Source organism: Gorilla gorilla, chromosome 3, assembly GCF_029281585.2.
Source record: "Gorilla gorilla gorilla isolate KB3781 chromosome 3, NHGRI_mGorGor1-v2.1_pri, whole genome shotgun sequence".
Lineage (NCBI taxonomy): Eukaryota > Metazoa > Chordata > Mammalia > Primates > Hominidae > Gorilla > Gorilla gorilla.
The window spans coordinates 33,442,983-33,463,551 of record NC_073227.2 but is presented as its reverse complement, the minus strand read 5'-3'; the positions used below and the strand labels follow the sequence as shown (position 1 = coordinate 33,463,551).

Below are 20,569 nucleotides of genomic sequence, written 5' to 3'. Positions count from 1 at the left end.
TGGGTTCTTTGGCTCTTAGGACCATCACAAATCCCCCTTCCCTTCTCTCTGCTTGATCCTCCGAAGCTGCTATTGCCACATGATCTTGTTGGTATTGATTTTATTTATTTTAAGAGATGAGGTCTCACTATGTTGCCCAGGCTAGTCTCAAACTACCCGAGCTCAAGGGATCCTCCCGCCTTGGCCTCCAAAAGTGCTGGAATTACAGGCATGAGCCACCATGCCTGGCCATGTACTGATGGTTTAACCCAAACTATTCATATTCTGGAATTCAAAAAGATAAACTTTCACCTAGCTTTAGTGAAGAAATGTTACGGTATGCCTCCTATTTAAAAGTGATTGGTATTTTTCTTTTTACATCATAATGTCTGGGATAGGAGAGACGAAGCTAGAGTAAGAATTACATTCAAAACTGCAGTGACTCAACACAGAACTTCTTTCTTGCTCATGTCACCATCAAGTGCAGTCAGGAGGCTCTCCTGGTAGCTTTCCCCAACAGTGCCTCCTGTGCCCTGGCTGCTTCCATTTTGCAAATTCTTCGTTCATAGCTGAATGGAAAGACAAGAGAGTGGTCAATCGTGACAGTTTTACTGCCAGGCCTGGAAGTTGCATATATCACTTGTCTCCACATCTCACTGGCCAGAACTCAGTCACAAGGCCCCAAAGTAATTGCATGAGAGACTTGGAAACATAGCACAGCACTAAGAATCTCTGCTACAACTCTGTACAGTTGCCCAAGCAAGTTGGTGAAAGAAGGCAGACTACAAAACCTAGGATGCTGCCTGTCTATTCAAACAGCTGTACAAGGATTTAAGATGTAATTTGATCAAAGAACGTGGCACCATCATTTTTAAAAAAGGTTTTGATTCCATATAGTACAGTACTTCAATTTGTTTGTTTGTTTGTTTGAGACAGAATCTACTCTGTCACCCAGCCTGGAAGGCAGTGGTGTGATCTCGGCTCACTGCAACCTCTGCCCTCCCTCCTGGGTTCAATAATTCTCGTGCCTCAGCCTCTCGAGTAGCTGGGATTACAGGTGTGTGTCACCACGCCTGGGCAATTTTTGTATTTTTAGTAGAGATGGGGTTTCGCCATGTTGGCCAGGCTGGCCTCGAACTCCTGACCTCAGGTGATCCGCCCGCCTCGGCTGCCCAAAGTATTTCAAATTTGTTGAAAAGTTTTGTGAATCAAATTATCTTCAAGTATGCAAAAACCGTGTCTCCACAAACAGTCTTCAATTGCTGACAAATTTTGGAGTGATAAGGTGGTGGCATATTTAATTAAGTACAACTAAGATGTCTTTAATTATAAAGGTTTCAGTTAAATATCTTTTGGAATTATAAAGAATTAGGCTAGGCGCGGTGGCTCACGCCTGTAATCCCACCACTTTGGGAGACCGAGGCAGGCAAATCATTTGAGGTCAGGAGTTCAAGACCAGCCTGGCTAACATAGTGAAACCCCATCTCTACTAAAAATACAAAAATTAGCCGGGCATGGTGGCACACGCCTGTAGTCCCAGCTACTTGGGAGGCTGAGGCAGGAGAATCGCTTGAACCTGGGAGATGAAGGTTGTGGTGAGCTGAGATCATGCCACTGCACTCCAGCTTGGGCAACACAGTGAGACTCCGTCTCAAAAAAAAAAAAAAAGAATTAAACTATACCTTTAATATATGAAGAAAATGGTAGTTTGGCATCATTTATAGTAAACGTGTTCATAAACATTCTAAATATTCCAAACACATACATACAGAAGAACATAATCTTAAGACAATGATTTTTATTACCTTTAGTCTACGACATTTGACACTATAAATATACTTATTGAAAAAAAAACCATACTATTTAAATAAGAATTCAGTTCATGAAAGTTTACAAAATACAACCAATGTACTCTGACTTGTGGTTATATCTTAACTATCTCAACTGTACTTTTCTGGTATGGCCAGACCTTTTGCAAATATTACCATGGTATTTTAATTTTATGATATAAAACAGTAGCAATTTATTAAGTTTTCCATTATAAAAATTAATATGGCAATTCTCAAAATACTGAAAAAACTGTTTTATGAAAGCAGTACCCACATCACTGCAACGTATTTCCTTTCTCTTAGAAAACATCTTCAAAAGGCACATTTTAATTACTAGTGTTTATATCTAAAGATAGTAGTTTGAGTTTTGAATTTCCAGTCAATTTTCCATTATCTCAAAATTGAGCTAATGGAGGGTTGGAAGAGGTAGGAGAACGCAGGTTTCCAATGAACTCCCTCAGGGCAGCAGAATCCTCATTCATCTCGTCCATGAAGACCAAAAGGAAGATATAAGGGAAAAAGGAATGGCAGATCTGTTTTGCATCCTAATTTAACCTTCTACACAAAATACTTCATTAAAAGCAAATAAACAAACACAAGATAGTAAGCTTAGAAAACAAAAGGCCTAGACCACAAATTACCCAGTTAAGCCCGAGTGGTGATAATTGGTTTTAAGCCTCAAGAAAATGAAACTTCTGCTTCTGTAAAATCACATCTTCATCAATTCAATTTAAATCACTTAGTGCATTAACAATGTTACAAATTCCAATAATGTCAGACATACGGATGATATTCAAAATAAAGTACAAAAATACATTTCAAAATCAAATATAAATGACTTTATGGTTATCTGCCATGCTCCCCTTTAATTTGGCCTGATAGTCTACATTTGACTGTAATTATAATAACATCTGTAATTTCAAGTACAATAGTACAATCATAATAATTTTGAAGAACGTATGACCTAGGACCCCAAAATGCAATCCAATATACAATTTGGAGTATGGTTTACTTTTTAGTGAAGTTTAATACTAATTGAAGTACTAAATTGAACAAGGCCAGTACTCTGAAGTACTAATCTCAAGTATTTGATCCCATGTAAGAAACAGAAGGGAATTTTTAAGGCAATTTTGGTATTCCAAAATATTGGGGATCTACCTTAACTTTCTATTATTCCCCTCAAGCCTCAATTGAGTATTTCCATTTTTTTAAAAAAGGGGAAATTTCTTTAGATTTTTTCCTCACTACAAAAAAGTAATTCATCAAAAATATTCTCAAGTACAAAAACCAAAATGGTCCTCTATTACTTAGCCAAGATATAATTTTCTGGTCCCTAATAATGGTCACTTTAGGAGTACTTATTCAAATTCTAAAATAGCAGCTTTTGAAATTAAGGCAACATTGCTTTATTCTTACCTGTTTTTCTATTAGCTAACTATTTTATTAAAGTTCATAAGAGCAATTTCAGACGTAGGCATCCTCAAAGGCCTTTTGTAATGTAAGAAGAATTAGCATGAACATTCTTCTCAATATTAAAAGTTATTGTATTCTACTTGGAATTCTAGAGTAATTACAGTCATTCCAGCATGTGTAAAATTACCTTTTAAACTAACAACAACATAAAATACAAATTTTCTACAAAAATACAATATAGGAGATATAGCACTTCTTCCCTGAAATAGAAATTTAATATTTGGACAAAAAAACTGTAAACTTTTGGTTACATTCAAAATACAACCTTTTAAAGACTTAAATTGAGGTTTTAGCAACTGGAGCTCCTAACAGCAGATTTATATTACTATGATGTTTTAAAAACATGATAATTCTAAACAGTTTGTTTCTCTTACTCTGACATTTACTACCAGGAGGAAAAAAATGGCTTCCTGCAATTGACAGTCTGGGTAAAGGAATTGCTCAGGTGGACAATCCGACCCTGACTTCCACCTTGACTGCGTTCCACAATCACACAAGGTATCTGTACTAGCTGGAAAGGACTCTTCCCGTCTCTCAATGCCTGAGTAAGGTTTAAGATCTGTGGGAAGAAGAGAGATTTTTACCAATTTAAAAAGATAAAAAGCTTCACTTCACTGACATTTTTTAAACCATTTATTCATTATAATTTTTATTTCATCCATTTATGAGCAACAGAGACTGTGAAGATAAGTACCTGTTATAAATATGTATTATATGAATGTATGTTTACACACACACACACGCACACACACACACACACACACACACACAATTAGCATTAAATAACTTTTGCCAGATGGTAAGTTTAAAATATTCTAGAATATCCTGCCTATGTCCAGGAGCAATGGAATCAAAGAACGGTAAGTGAAGAGGTCTACATACATATTCAATTTAACATAAAAACTCAACAAATACTGGTTTAAACAGTCTGGTTTTAACTAAATACTTGCCTTATCCATTCATTCAACAAATTTATTGTATGCCTACTATGTGCGAGGTTCTGCTGTAAGTGCTAGGGATACAATAGTTAAAAAAAAACAAGCAAAATTGCTGCCTTCATAGAGCTTACACTTTAGCAGGGAGAAGAGTCAATAAATATGAATATGTAAATTATGCCATGTATTAGAAGGTGAAATTGCTATGGGAAAGCATGAAGCAGGGCAAATAGGTTAGAGAATTTGGGAAGGCAGTCATTTCAAATAAAGGTACATTTAAGAGTTTACTCTTAATAAGAAAAATAAAATTAGGGAAAGTAAAATATACTACATATCATGTTCAAAGATACTCTGGGAATTTCTACTTGGGCATGCAAATAAGGTTATGAAACACAATACATAGATTATTCTGGTGTCTGTTCAGGTCAAATAAAATTATAGCAGTTCGTCTTCTTTTTCCCCTGCATATTAGGAAAAATGTCCTTTCTTGTATATTTTAGAAATACAGATTTCTCCTTCAGGTATTTGAAAATATCTAATATATACATCCTATGCATTTCACTGGTTCTTGTAAAGACTAGTCAATAGTGATAAGCATAAATGTTTCCACATAAAGCCATACTAATAAATACACTTCATAATACTTTAAATAGTATAAACTAGATGGTTGGTTGATTGGTTGATTGATTGACTGATTGACTGTAGAGATGGGGTCTTGCTATGTTGCCAGGGCTGATCTTGAACTCCTGGCTCATGCAATCCTCTTGCCTTGGCCTCTTAAAGTGCTGAGATTACAGGTGTGAGCCACCACAGCTGGCCAAACTAGATGATTTTAGTTTGTAGAATATTTGGAGTATTTAACACATCAGGAAAATAGATCTTTACTAGTAACAGTGTTATAGATTATGTTTATGTTTTAGGATCACTTTTAAGTTCTTCCCTTAACATTTTCTTTGTTTTGTTTTGTTTTTGAGACAGGGTCTTGCTCTGTCACCCAGGCTGGAGCGCAGAGTGCAATCACAGTTCACTGCAGCCTCTGCTTCCTGGGCTCAAGCGATCCTCCCACTGCAGACTCCAGAGTAGCTGGGACTACAGGCACATGCCACCTCAGCTAGTTTTTGTACTTTGTGGAGAGACAGGGTTTCGCTTTGTTGCCCAGACTGGTCTTGAACTCCTAGGCTCGAGAGATCCACCCGTCTCAGCCTCCCAAAGTGCTGGGATTATAGGCATGAGCCACCACACCCAGCCTTCCCTTAAAATTTCCTAAATTGACTACATTTGGATAACAAGAAAAAAAGAATTTATGAAATTTGAGTTTATTATAAGCATTGTTCCTACCACGAATATAAAAGTGTGCACTAGCACAGCTAAGGAAGGAAATGTTTTGGTTAGTTTCCTCTTTGGGTTTTAAAAATTCTATTCTAAAAATGTTAGTCTAAATATACCAATTTAAGTAACAGTTAATATTTTCCTGACTCTAAGAACAGTATGTGACTCTTGCAGAGAATATGGAAAACAGAAACGGTGACCAGGTGTGGTGGCTCATGCCTGTAATCCCAGCACTTCGGGAGGCCAAGGCGGGTGGATCACTTGAGGCCGGGAGTTTGAGACCAGCCTGACCAACATGATGAAACCCCATCTCTACACAAAAATACAAAAAATAAAAATTAGCCAGGTGTGGTGGCACATGCCTGTAATCCCAGCTATCAGGGAGGCTGGGGCACAAGGATCGCTTGAACCTGGGTGGCAGAGGTTGCAGTGAGCTGAGATCGCGCCACTGCATTCCAGCATGGGTGACAGAGGGAGACTCTGTCTCCAAAAAGAAAAAGTATAGGAAAACGAAAGTTGCTCTACAAATTATTAACTTTCAAATAGTTATAGAAATTGCATAAATTATTAAATCCTGAAATTAACCTATTAATATTTCTCCGGGAATTCAGAAGACACTTGATAATCCTGCATTTATTTACTAAGGAAACACTTACTGAGCACTCACGGTGTTGGGGAGAAGAGGGGACCAAATGAGGGAAAAGCCATGTAAGCCCTTAAAGAACTCAAATTCTAGAAGCAGCCACATGAACAAGTAATTGCAATACTTGTGTGTGATGGAAAGAACCTCTGCCCTGACTTTAAAATCGGATCCCTTCCCCCACATACCACCTAGTTTTTCATTTCTCAAAGAATAACAAATCTATTACTAGCTGTTTAAATCAGAGTGGATTATTTAAAAAAATAGAATGGAGCAAATTCTGCAGGCCAGGGGAGACACTAGCTAGACTTCCCCACCCATGCCATAATGACAGCTTGATGGGGATGTGACAGCTGTGGTCCAGGCAGGTGGTATAAACTTGTGGGCTTCTACATATTGACTTTGCTTTCCTTTAGATTAGTTCTCTGGTCTTTAAATTTCCGTGGGCCTGAGAATTACTGCACTATATACATCAAACCACATATATTCTACTTTGTCGTAGATTTTAAGCTATCTCTCTATAGCAATGTACCCCATATGTTGATTTAAAAACCAAATTTCTGAGTAAAATGTGACACCAGCATATTCCCAGGGAGTGCTGCAAAAATCAGAACAGGAGGAGTTTAGAAAGACTGACATGGAGGTTGAAAGAAAAACTGTTTCCTAGATAAAGAGGGCAAGGCATCGAGGGAAGAGAATCACATGCACAAGGGCACCACTGGGAAAGGGGAAGGAAGAGCAGTTCAGATTTGCCAAGCCCAGGGAGAGGGGCAAAACGGCAAGAGATAAAGGTAGATGCACTGTTTGGAGCCCGACTGTGTTGTCAACTGTGCTGAAAGCCTGGACTTGAGCCTGTACACATGGACAAATTATAGGAATTTTAAATAACAGAAGACATACTCAGATTTGTTTTTAGAGATTGTTCTTGTTTCAATGTGGAAGACGAATGGGAGAAGAGGTAAGGTCAACTTAGAATGTCAGTAAATCCAGAGGAGAGATGATAAGGGCCCTGGGCAGAGGCAATGCCTAAATGTTGCTGACTGGATAGGCTGGCAGGCCCCCTTATTTCACAGATACATGTAATTAAAGCCCTTTGAGCCAAAGTCATTCCACCTAAAATGTAGACTACTCTGTGGAGGTGTTGTGAGGATAAACAATAATAAGCATCATTAAAGTGTCCAGTAAGGGGTCAAGTACCAGGAGGCACTAAAGGGTTAGTTTCACTTTCTTTAATGTCAATTATTATTGAATCTGTAAATGAGTTTCTGGTATATAAATCTCTGAAGGTAAGTTCATTATGTTTTCAGAAAAAGTTTTAGTTATTATTTCTGCATTTTTTCAGGTCACATGGAAAATATATTTCACATTGCTTGCAAGTAAATACATTCTCAGTTTCAGTGTTCCAAATTAGAATATAAGATGAATTTTACCTACCCTGATTATGACCTATTGCTATTTAATATAAAATTCAAAACATTGTTTATCTTTAACGTTCATAAACATTATTACCAGCTCTGAATTAAAAAAAAAACTTTCATATTGTTTCAGTCCCCATCTTTATGTGAAGAATTAGAGCACGCCATTGATTATATGTGTAAAACTAATGGCTTACTACAAACTAGGGCAAAAGACTTGGCTGTAGAAAGCACAAACCATTAAGTTAATAAGCAAAACTGGAAGGGAGAGGGATTTAAATGATATTTATAACTGACAGAAATAACACAAGTATTTTGACTTGAGGAATTCGCTGAAGTAATTATTCTGTTGTTTGGAATATACGTTATTTTTTTTTTTTTTTTTTTTTTTAGAGACAAGGTCTTTCTCTGTTGCCCAGGCTGGAGTGTAGTGGTGTGATCACAGCTCATTACAAACTTCAACTCCTGGGCTCAAGCAATCCACCCACCTTGGCCTCCCAAACTGGGATTACAGGTGTGAGCCAACACGCCTGGCCCAATACCTGATTTTTTAGATCTTTTTTTTCCTTCTTCTTAAGAGATGAGGTCTTGGTCTGTTGCCAAGGCTGCAGTGCAGTGGCTATGCACAGCTGTCATCACAGTGTACTACAGCCTCGAACTCTTGGGCTTAAACAATCCTCCTGCCTCAGCCTCCCAAGTAGCTGGGACAACAGCCGTGAGCCACCACACCTGGCCTTAGACCAAATTTTTTTAAAAAAGTAAAAACAGCCAAAACCAGAGAGCTACACAGTCATGTACATGGTCAGGACATATTATCCTTTTTGGCTATTGGAAAGCTCAAAATCAAATTAAAATTAAAAAACAAAACAAAAATCAAGTGACAACGTATAATAACCAAAGTATCATCATTTTATTTCTTTCTCTCCTAAGTTATTGACCCTGTCATCTTCATATTTTATTACATTCATTTTTATAATGCCTTTTTCTTTTGTACATGAGATAAGATATGAGTAAATAAACCTAAAATAGGAGACAGCCACAAACACATCTTTGTAACAGGCCTCAGAACTGGAACACTCCCACACCTTCTTAGACAGGCTTTTTTTTTTTAAGACAAGGTCTTGCTCTGCTGCCCAGGCTGGAGTGCACTGGTGCAATCTCAGCTCACTGCAGTCTCCCCCGCCTCTGGGGCTCAAGTGATCCTCCTGCCTCAGGCTCCTGGCAGCTGGAACTACAAACACATGCCACCATGCCTGGCTAATTTTTGTATTTTTTTGTAGAGATGGGGTTTCGCCATTTGCCCAGGCTGATCTTGAACTCCTGAGCTCAAGCAATCTGCCCTCCTCTGCCTCTCAAAATGCTGGGATTACAAGCATGAGCCACTGCACCCAGACAGCTATTTTTTAAAAATTTAAATTCCTCAGGTGTTAACTTTAAACCACAATTAAAGCTGACAAAATTATTTAACAGCTTTTATTTACTTCTTTATTTTAAATCAGATTCCTAAAATAAAAATAAACCTTTAGGGATAAGAAAGTTCCAGAAGATGAAGCATATTGATATGTCAAGTCAATTTATTTCAAACAGAAAGGTCAAATCAAGGCATATTTATCTATGCCTAAAAATTTAGCTCAAATAAGTTTTGAGATGGCAAAACTCTGCAACATGATTATAATCATTGATCACCTAATCCTTCCACTGATGCCTCAATTACCAGAAAAAGCCTCTTAGTGAGGCTCCTTGGCTGTCATCTCCTCATCTACTAAGCAAATCTGTACCCTACTGTCCAGCCCAGCCTTCTGCAGTAGTCCTTAACTTTTTTGAGGGATATAAATATTTTTGCTGAGATATAAGTTCTATCTTCTCTCACACCCAAAATGCACATATTAACATTTTATACACAATTTCAAGGAGTTCATAGAAGAAACCCAGAATAAGATCTCCTTTTCGAAAACTTCTGTCTCATCACAGCCCTTCTTTAATGCTTAATTTCTAACTGCTCCAATCCTTTCCTTGTGGAATCTACAGTCTGGTGTTTAAGGCCCTCTATACTCTGGCTCCATTCTATTTCTCGAGCCTTCACTTAACTACTTAAAACTCATGACTGCATTAAGCACTGCATAAATGTGATGGAGCAGAGAGATGCGTGAGCTAATAATCACCTGTCCCTTTTCACCGAGCCCTGGCCTTCTCTGCAGAGCAAAACTCCATGACAGCAGAAGCTTGGTTTTGCTTACTGCTTTATCTCCAGTGACTAGTTGCCAGCACTAGTTCTGTCAATAAACATTTGGTGAATGAATGAATGATTCTCTGTGTAATTATATGTACTTGTACTTCTTTGCTACAGGTATTGTGGCAAACAGCTACCTTAAATGTATATTTTAGGAAGAGAATGTTAATTTATAAGACACTAAAAGACAATGTTTACAGTATAATTTATTTATGTTTCAAGCTTTGCTTTTGGAATAGAAATACCATTCAGAGAGTCCAATAAGCAGAAGTCATCTAACAGTGAGCCCAGCCTGTAGTGAGCCCAGCCTGCAGATCCACATCAGCAGACTTAATGCCTTGGACTTCTAACCTTTAACTAAAGGTGAGGAGGGGCTGGGCACGGTGGCACACGCCTGTAATCCTAGCACTTTGGGAGGCCAAGGCGGCTGGATCATAAGGTCAGGAGTTCAAGACCAGCCTGGCCGACATGGTGAAATCCCATCTCTACTAAAGATACAAAAAAATTAGCTGGGTGTGGTGATGCACACCTGTAATCCCAACTACTTGGGAGGCTGAGGCAGGAGAATCGCTTGAACCTGGGAGACAGAGGTTGAAGTGAGTCGAGGTCGCACCATTGCACTCCAGCCTGGGCGACAGGGCAAGAGTCTGTCTCAAAAAAAGAAAAAAAAAAAAGAAAGAAAAGAAAAAAAAAACAAGAGGAAAGGGGGGTCAGGGAGAGGACTGAGTTACAATTAGTTTTTTCATGTCACAATTGATACTCAATCTTGGTGACATGGTTATTTAGTGACTGCTCTAGCGAAAGCCACATTCCGCAAAAAAAAAAAAAAAAAAAAGTAATCTATTGGCAACAGAACTTGGTACTGAAATGTCTAAGTGAGTGGATCTGAGGGGGAAAAAGGTAGTGATGCCCAAGAAAATAGCTATCAAAATGGGGACAAACAATTCATAGCAGGGGAAACACTGAGCTAAATTAACAGTATACAACAAGGTCAAAAATACCTAAGTTAGGCCGGGCGCGGTGGCTCACGCCTGTGATGCCAGCACTTTGGGAGGTTGAGGTGGGCAGATCACGAGGTCAGGAGATCGAGACCATCCTGGCTAACACAGTGAAACCCCGTCTCTACTAAAAATATAGAAAAAAAATCAGCCAGGTGTGGTGGCGGGTGCCTGTAGTCCCAGCTACTCGGGAGGCTGAGGCAGGAGAATGGCATGAACCTGGGAGGCGGAGCTTGCAGTGAGCCGAGATCGTTCCACTGCACTCCAGCCTGGGCTACAGAGCGAGACTCTGTCTCAAAAACAAAAAAAAACAAAAAAAAAACCCACCTAATTTATAAGATAATAGAGGGAAGAAACTATTTGAATCAACTTCATTTCTTTTTTTTTTTTTGAGATGGAGTTTCGCTCTTTTTGCTCAGGCTGGAATGCAGTGGCGTGATCTCAGCTCACTGCAACCTCTGCCTCCCGAGTTCAAGCGATTCTCCTGCCGCAGCCTCCCAAGTAGCTGTGATTACAGGTGCCCGCCACCACACCCAGCTAATTTTTTTGTATTTTTAGTAGAGATGGGGTTTCACCATGTTGGCCAGGCTGGTCTCGAACTCCTGACCTCAGGTGATCCACCCGCCTTGGCCTCCCAAAGCGCTGGGATTACAGGCGTGAGCCACTGCAGTCGGCTGAATCAACTTCATTTCTAATAATCTGAGCTATTTTGGTTCAGCATAAGAGGTAGTATTAAAAATTCCATCTCCAGATCACAGTGGGGAAAACAGTTGACTACTGTTTCAAAGAGATTTTTTTCCTTATGAACAAATAAAAAGGTAACTTACCTGACCCCTCATCACAGACATCTGACTTTCAAAAGTGGCTTTGTCAAATCCTTTGTCAGTCTATTATAGAAAGGAAAAAAACAATTCCCAAAATAAAGACTTTGATATAAATATTTGAAAACAGATGAACTCTTCAACTCAGCAAATAAGGCCATTAAAAAGCTTTCCTAATTGATAAAATAAAACAAAAATAATATTTTTACCTGAGGTATTTTTGTATACTCCCAGAATGACATGAATAGACTTATTTATTTGGACCCCAACTTGTTCCAGAAAGGATTTAAGATGACTTTCCAGCCAATGAATTTAGGCTTTTTAAGAGAACTAAAACATAGCAGGTCACCAAATATGTATTATAATTTACAGAGTCTTCTTGTAAAAATTCAACTTTTGAAGAAAACAGCAAATTAAGTTTTAATGTAGTCTCACTTCAAAGAATGCTCATAGTAAGTATAGCTTTATGAATCTATGCTCCTGTAAATAAAACTGCTAATTCCTCTCTGTCCTGTCAGGTTTTATGGCAAGCAGCAATACAAGAAATAGAAAATTGCAAATCAGCTCTATTAAGCAGTCTCTTCTATTTTAAGATTTCATTTTCTGCAATAATCAAACTAAGCATTAACTTACCTTAAAAAGTTCATAGAGATCTTCACATAAATCTTGCACAAAGTTCATGTCAGAAATATATGGTAGAATCAAGTTTCTTATTTCTTCAGAAAAGGGAACTTTTGCTTGAGGAAGCCAAGCCCAGTGAAATGGATCTAATAGAAAAAAGCATTCTCCTAATCAGTGGTAGGAAATGGTTTATTTAGACTCACATTTTTCCTGGTTCTTTCCTACAACTCCTAGGTTCTCCCCAAAAAAGGACAGGATAAGAACTTAATCAGAGTAAAACTACCCACTGCAATCCAAATTACTCAGATTTGGACAGTCAATTCAGATAGTAAACTAGTAATGTCTCTAGTTTTAGACAGTAAAGAGTAAGAGTTTAGATAATGAATCTATCTCAAATAGCTCTAAATGTACCTCAGTCTATCTGGTTCCTCAGTTCAGAAACTGATGAATACCTATACTTTGTACACAGCCCCAGATTGTTTTTATTATTATATATTTTGTAAGATAATGGGTCTCACTGTGTCACCCAAGCTGGAGTGCAGTGGCAAGATTATATAGCTCACTGCAGCCTTGAACTTCTGGACTCAAGGGATTCTCCCACTTCAGCTTCAAAAGTAGCTGGAACTACAGGTGCATATCACCGCACCCTGGCACAGATTGAATACCACAGCTGAGGTCTGCCTAGCCTCCACAGCTACAAATCATCAGAAATTGACCACTTACTTGTACACAGAAGATGTTCTAAACTTTGAAATCATTAGGAGGTAAATGGGTGAGTCATTTTAAGAGACAAAAGATCCATGACTCTAAGCTATCTCTAATTCTCCCTCAAGAAGACCGTTAAATCTAAACTACGCCAGGAGTAGAGAGATTTGTACAGGTATAATCTTCTAAAGAGGGTGCATATTCAGATTCCTGCAAGAGTGTAAGGTTTTTGACATGATCATCCACAGAGCTACTGTGGGCATATTCAATGAGAATCCCCAGCTTTGGTGGATCCTACCACTTTGAAAGCCCTGAAGAAGAAATCTGCCTTTGGAGTCATTCCTCCTCAGTCACCCAGGCTGGGGTGCAGTGGCACAATCATAGTTCGCTATAGCCTCAATCTCCTGGGCTCAAGCAATTCTCTCGCCTCAGCCTCCCAAGTAGCTAGGACTACAAGAGTGCGCCTCAGCGCCTGGCTCTGACTTCTTGATCTATCTCATTGCACACAGTAGGAAGGTCACTTTTCATTCTAAAGAAAGCATTTCCCCTGGCTCACATCTCCTTGTAGATATGTCCAATTTTCTTTTTAGTTTTCCCTGAATAATTTCATAGAAGAAAGGCCCCTATTTTTCATCTGCCTCTACATTTAATCCCAACACTCAACTTCTAGTACTACCACCTAAACACTCTCTCCTAAGGCCACCAGTCACCAGACCCAAGGGTCTGTCCAAAAGCTCACTTGGAGTTGTCATGCTACCTAATCTCTCTGTAGCATGTAGCACTGTTTTCTATCATCTCCTTTATGAAATTCCTCTGTGGTGTTGGAGATACCACTGTAAGTTTACCTTCTGTCTTGTAAGCTACTCCTTCTGTCTTTTGCTAGTTTTTCCTCCCCTCTTTCAATGTCACTGTTACCCCTGATTCCACACTTAGTCCTTTCTCTTCTCTATTTATTTAAGCATTCATAAAACATTCACTGAATACTTATGTACCTGGCATTGTGCTAGGCAATAGTGTTTGTTCTCTGTGATTTTCCTCAGTAATAGCAAACACTACCATGGCTTCCATCAACAAGATGACAGTTTAAAAGCTATTTCCTCTCTCTCATATCCCAGAAAACCAAAAAAAAGAAAGAAAAAGAAAAAGAAATAAAAACTATATCCCCACTACCAATTCCTTTTCAAGCTCCAACCTTTAATCCCCAACTGCAAGTTTGGTAAAATTTCCTAGATGTACCCTTTAAACCCTTTACAAATGCAATTTGCATAAAGGTTCCAAACCATTAGGAGAAAATAATAAAATGGAACCAAGACATTTCAAATCAGTTCAATAAAAGACATGACAAGCAAAAAAGAACAAATTACAATTCATGTTTAATAGGAAAAAAATAAGATGGCAGGAAAAGCTTAAGCGTATCAGTAGTTTATTGAGACTTAAACTACAAAGTGCACCTATTAAAAGACTCAGACTGGGTTAAAAAAACAGCTAAGTATTCTTCATAAGTCATATATCTAAAACAAAATGATAAAAGTTAAAAATACAAGTAGATTAGCTGAGTGTGATGGCGTGTGCCTGTAGTCTCAGCTACTTGAGAGGCTGAGGCAGGAGGATTGCTTGAGCCAGGAGTTTGAGGCTGCAGTAAGCTATGAGCATGCTACTGCAATCCAGCCTAGATGACAGAGGGGGACCTTGTCATTCATTCACACATGCATAAATGTAGAGAATAATACCAGGTATATGCTAACAAAATGAACGGAGGTATAACAATGTTACAGAAAACCAAATAAGAAAAGCAAAAGCCACTGAGGTATACACAAAGTGGGATATATTTCACACTGATTAAAAAAAAAAAAAAGAAGCCACCAGGAAGATAAACCACTGGACCTCTACACACGTGAAATACAAAGCAAAAAATGCATAGAAATTGAAGAAAAAACTGACAAAATCACAATCACAGTGATCATTAATTTCCTCTGAAAATTAACAGATTAAATAGTCAGAAAACAAGTAAAGGATATGATATGACTAACAACCTTCAGGTTAGCAGACAGAATTTGTCCTCATTCTTTTCAAATACTATCCTCTAAATAGGCCATATATAGGATCATACAGAAATTACTAACAAATTGCAAAACAGAATTTACACAGGCCATATTCACAGATCACAATGCAATAATGCTGGAAAATAACAATGAACAGTTTCTTAGAAATAGTAATAATGGACAATTAAAATAAGCTGACGTAGAAATTTTAAGATCAAACAAAATACTTCTAAATTATTCCTATCAAAAAGAAAGTCAGAAAATATGAGTATGTAAAGCAGAGCCATAGAGTACCACCTGTGCAACCCGTGATTTAGCCAAAATGATACCCAGAGGAAAGTATGAGGCCTAATATGCACTTATAGGAAAGCAATATAGCATGAACATAATAGGAGAAAAGAATAATGATGGAAAACATAAATCTATAAAAGAAAAAGCAAACAAACTAAAAGCCTGATCTATAAAATAAAAAGGCAATTATCTGGGGAAAAAGAGCATAAATAATTAAATAAATAGAAGGACCAATGCTTAACAATAGACAAATCTTTGGCAAGCCTAATGAGTAAAAGGCTCACTAATAAATTGAAGGAATTTAAAAGAGACATATCATGGATACAAATTTTTTTTTTTTTTTTGGTGAGACAGAGATTTACTCTTGTTGCCCAGGCTGGAGTGCAATGGCGCGATGTCAGCTCACAGCATCCTCCGCCTCCCAGGTTCAAGCGATTCTCCTGCCTCGGCCTCCCGAGTAGCTGGGATTACAGGCATGTGTCACCACACCCGGCTAATTTTGTATTTTTAGTAGAGATGGAGTTTCACCATGTTGCCCAGGCTGATCTCAAACTCCTGACCTCAGGTAATCCACCCACCTCAGCCTCCCAAAGTGCTGGGATTACAGGCGTGAGCCACTGCACCCAGCCAGATTTTTTAAACATACTATATATTTTTTATTTTATTTTTGAGACAGGGCCTTATACTCTTGTCACCCAGGCTGGAGTACAGTGGTGCCATCTTGGCTCACTGCAACCTCCACCTCCCAAGCTCAAGTAATCCTCTCACCTCAGTCTCCCAAGTAGCTAGGACTACAGGCATCGGCCACCACACCTGGCTCATTTTTGTATTTTTTGTAGAGATGGGGTTTCGCCATGTTGCCCAGGCTGGTCTTGGACTCCTGAGCTCAAGCGATCTGCTAGCCTCAGCCCCCAAAGTGCTGGGATTACAGGTGTGAGCCACCATGCCTGGCCCATATATTTTAAACACATACAAATATCAGAAAACAACTATAATAAACTCCCATGTTAACTCAATTATTACCAATTTTTTTGCAAAACTGGCTTTATTTATCCCTCCTGGTCCACACCACCAGGCAAATTACAGAAATCATTTCATTTAACTCCCTAAATACACAATACGCACAGAGGGAATTTTTTTAATTATAAGATAATTCTAATAAAATGCTATACTCATAAATTTAAAACTCAAGAAATCATGGAAAATTTTAAGCAAAATAAAAGTGCCTAAAACTGGTTCAAGAAGATGTAGAAAACGTAATCATTTACCACAAAAGAGACTGGGAAAGCAATTAAAGCACTACTCCCTAAAAATGAGGTCAGGTGGAGGGCGGGCCTAAATTGTTTTAGAAGTGAATACAACCAAAAACGTAAAAGATAGTTCTACCAAAATATTAAAATAATTTCAATGTTATATATTTTTTAAAAACTGGAACACTACTAAACTCATTTTCCAAGGATAACACAAAACCTAAAAATCAAAACCAGTCATCCCAGAATAAGCAAAAAATTCATAGCAAGACCCTGTAGTATACATTTGCATCCCCAATGCCTAAAACTGAGCCTTAATGAATAATCATATTTCATCTACTTTTTCCTCCGCTATGGTATCTGTAAATTTTTTTCCCTTCTCTTTCTGGAAAAAAGGTAATTATAGACTCTACAGAAGGTTCTAGATACTCACATGCTCTCCATTCATCAGGATGTTTAAAAGGAAATGCTAGACCATTATCAATTGCAGCTATTTTAATAAGGAATTCTTCATCATCAATCCATTTTGATTCCTATAGAGTAGAAAAATGATATGTTGATAAAAGAACCTATATAAATATTCCCAAAGGATAAATTATTTATAATAATTACTGAGGCTTAAGAACATATTCTCTCGGATGAGCCTATAAAAATTAACAATGTTACCAGAAAAAGTACAAATTCACACAGGAATGGAAGAGACTGTCTGAAAAAACAGTGTATTTCCTAACCACTATTTTTTAAAATTTGATATTATACCATTACTCAGTAATGGTTTCAAGTTTTTTCTCTTTAAAAGGCTTGAAAATATTGTGACTTTAAAAAGTGATGTTCTAGATAATTTACTGCTAGATTCATTGCTTAAATGTATGATGTAAAATATTACTAATTTTTTTAAACACCTTAATAAAATCACCTTATTAAGACCTAGTCTTTCTTAGGGTCCCAAAGAAATAAATCAAATGCAAAATGTTTCTAAATGAAACTCCTTCAAAGACCATAATTAAATATAATAAGATCTAGTAGAAGGAACCTCAAGATATTCTTGAATGTAGGTGTTATTTTTTGGCTGTGTCCCCACCCAAAATCTCATCTTGAATTGTAATCCCTGTAATCCTTATGTGTCAAGGGCAGGACCAGGTGGAGGTAATCGGATCATGGGGGCAGTTTCTGCCATGCTGTTCTCGTGACAGTGAGTGAGTTCTCATGAGATTTGATGGTTTTGCAAGTGTCTGGCATTTCTCCTACACTCATTCTCCTGACACCCTGTGAAGAGGTGCCTTCTGCCATTATTTTAAGTTTCCTGAGGCCTCCCCAGCCATGAAGAATTGTGAGTCTCTTTTCTTTATAAATGACACAGCCTTGGGTATTTCTTCATAGCAGTGTGAGAATGTACTAATACGGTAGGCCGTTCCTAACTTCTGTATTCTTCCATAACAGAAATAAAGATCTCAGGAGAAAGAGGGTTTTCATGTTAAAGAGTATTTCTGCGGAAGGTAATTTATCAAGCTGAACTATCTTTAGAGGTAATTATTGTGAATATCTGTTTTATTTTACCACGGTGGTTCACACGGCTCTGATGTTAACTTCGTATTTTTGGAATTGCTTTACTTAGAAATTAAAACAGAATAAAGTTAAAAGTGTGTGTTTTTTAAAGAAAAAAAAGAGTATTCTGATTAAAGATAGATGGCCATTACTAAGTGGCCTAGATACAATAACAAAAAGTAAAACAGAAAATTTTTAATTTAAAAGCACTACAGTGAAGGCTGATGTGAGGTACGCCAACTTTATTTCTTTTAGTTTATATCAAATGTCTTACACCTCATTGAAAGTGCACAAAATACTTAGAGTAAAAGAATTTTCAGCAAAATCTAACAGCTCAAGATATACAAATAAAATAATTTGGGGAGCTTATGTTATTTAATTATCTTTAATTTTTTTATTTTTTTGAGACAGGGTCTTGCTCTGTCACCCAAGCTAGAGTGCAGAGGCACAACCACAACTCACTGCAGCATTGACTTCCTGTGCCCAAGCAATCCTCCCACCTCAGCCTCCCAAATAGCTGGAACCACAGATGCTTGCCACCATGTCCGGCTAATTTATTTCATTTTACTTTTTCTGCTATCTTTAAGTCTTTTATCCTTAAGTGGCGCTTTAAAAAGATTTTTTTTTAATTCTTTGTAGACACAGGGTCTCAGACTCCTGGACTCAATCAATCCTCCCACCTTGGCGTCCCAAAGTGCTGTGATTACAGGCATGAGCCACTGTGCCCGGCCCAGGAGCTTATATTTATGAGCATTTATGTTTGTATTTTAAGCCCATTTCTGCTACAACTGCCATTTATTATTATTTCTACTATTCTTTCCTATTTACAACTTTATTAAGGTATAATTTATACACAACTAACTTCCTATATTAACAAGTACAATGTGATGATCCTTGACATATGTGAAACTTCCACGCCAAAGTTTCCTTGTGTCCCTCTGCAGTCCAGCCTTCCCTCTACCCCAAGACCAGGCAACTACTGGTCTGTTTTCTGTCACTAGAAACTAGTTTGCATTTTCTAATTTTTAAATATAAATATAATCATACAATATGTTCCCTTTATGTGTAGCTTCTTTCACTCAGCATAATTTTAAGTTTCATCCACGCTATTGTATCGTTTGTTCCTTTTTATTGCTAAGTGCTATGAATATGTATTTTTAAATATCCTTGATAAACATTTAAAAGCACAAACTTTTAAAAATGATGCAACAGCTTTAAGTCATTACTTGAGAACATAAATTATAAAAATGGAAGAAATATTTTTAATCACTTAAAACTTTCCCAAAAGTACAAACTGTTTTAAACCTGTAAAAGTATTTTATAAAAAAATCTTATGTAAATATCTAAAACTTCAACTTGGTACTCAAAGTCGATAGCAATTACTCTAAAATCTATAACTCTGATATCAGTGTTGAGGCTCTATGCAGTCTATTATATATGTTAAAACCAGCTTCTTATAAATAGCAAAAGTATTTAATACTTTTTTTAAGTTCAGTGGACATGATTCACAGGTTAAGCACACATGTTCCATTTATTAGGTAATATTGTATTATCTAATACTGAATGAAAGGACTCAGAAGAAAGTGATTTAGTAAAATACAAACATGGTGAACAAAAATCCCAGAAGCCTTTATTACATGAAAGCAAAATATGGGGATTCTATATATTTCTCAAACTCTAAAAAAGTACTAGGCAGGTATTATTCTTCTATTCTAATATGAAATAAAAAATAAAGCTGCCCAACAATTAATAAAAGAAAAAACAGAACTGGCTGGGTGTGGTGGCACATGACTGTAATCCCAGCACTTTGGGAGGCCAAGGCGGATGGAATGCTTGAGGCCAGAAGTTCGAGACCAGCCTGGCCAACACGGCAAAATCCCACCTCTATTTAAAAAAAAAAAAAAAAAAAATCAAGAATCAAGAAATGCAATGTAAACAAGTGACAAAAATAAAAAGTGTGAGAAAAACAGAGAAAGTAGATTTAAAAACCAAGGATTAAGTGCAAGAAGGAGGAAATGGTGAAGAATAACTTAAAGGAATCTTTTACAGAAATTGAATATATATATATAATATTCACAAGTTATACACAATTATATACACGTGTGTGTGTGTGTGTGTGTGTGTGTATATATAAACATATAAAATTGTAAATTTCCTTACCTTATGGTCAATTTCCTTTTCACATTTCTGCTTTTCGTATCTGACTAACCAATTATCATTGCCCCTGTCTTTCAAAACAAACAAGAAAATCTGTTACTTCATTTCTATGGACATCATGGCTTAATATCAGTGAGAAAACTCTAGTGATCTCCTGATTTTTGAGACTTTCACTGGTTATCTGTAGCATACTAAAGGTCACAATTTAACACAAACAAACTAAAAAAAAAAAACAAACATAAATGTGAGCTAACATTTATTGAATATTTTCTCCGGGCTGACGTTGTTTTAAGTGCTTAGTATGTAATA

General features: G+C 37.3%; 1 protein-coding gene across 1 annotated transcript in view; it reads right to left on the bottom strand.

The window, feature by feature from the left end:
- Positions 1 to 1,762: 1,762 nt before the first annotated feature.
- PI4K2B (phosphatidylinositol 4-kinase type 2 beta) overlaps positions 1,763 to 20,569 on the bottom strand; it is a 45,331-nt gene continuing 26,524 nt past the window's right edge. The window contains exons 6-10 of the mRNA XM_004038501.5: positions 20,264 to 20,331; positions 16,992 to 17,091; positions 12,283 to 12,416; positions 11,656 to 11,715; positions 1,763 to 3,840 (exon numbers count right to left, since the gene is read on the bottom strand). Of these exons, the coding sequence (XP_004038549.2) occupies positions 3,667 to 3,840; positions 11,656 to 11,715; positions 12,283 to 12,416; positions 16,992 to 17,091; positions 20,264 to 20,331 (536 nt within the window). The 3' untranslated portion in view covers positions 1,763 to 3,666. The remainder of the gene's footprint in view (positions 3,841 to 11,655; positions 11,716 to 12,282; positions 12,417 to 16,991; positions 17,092 to 20,263; positions 20,332 to 20,569) is intronic.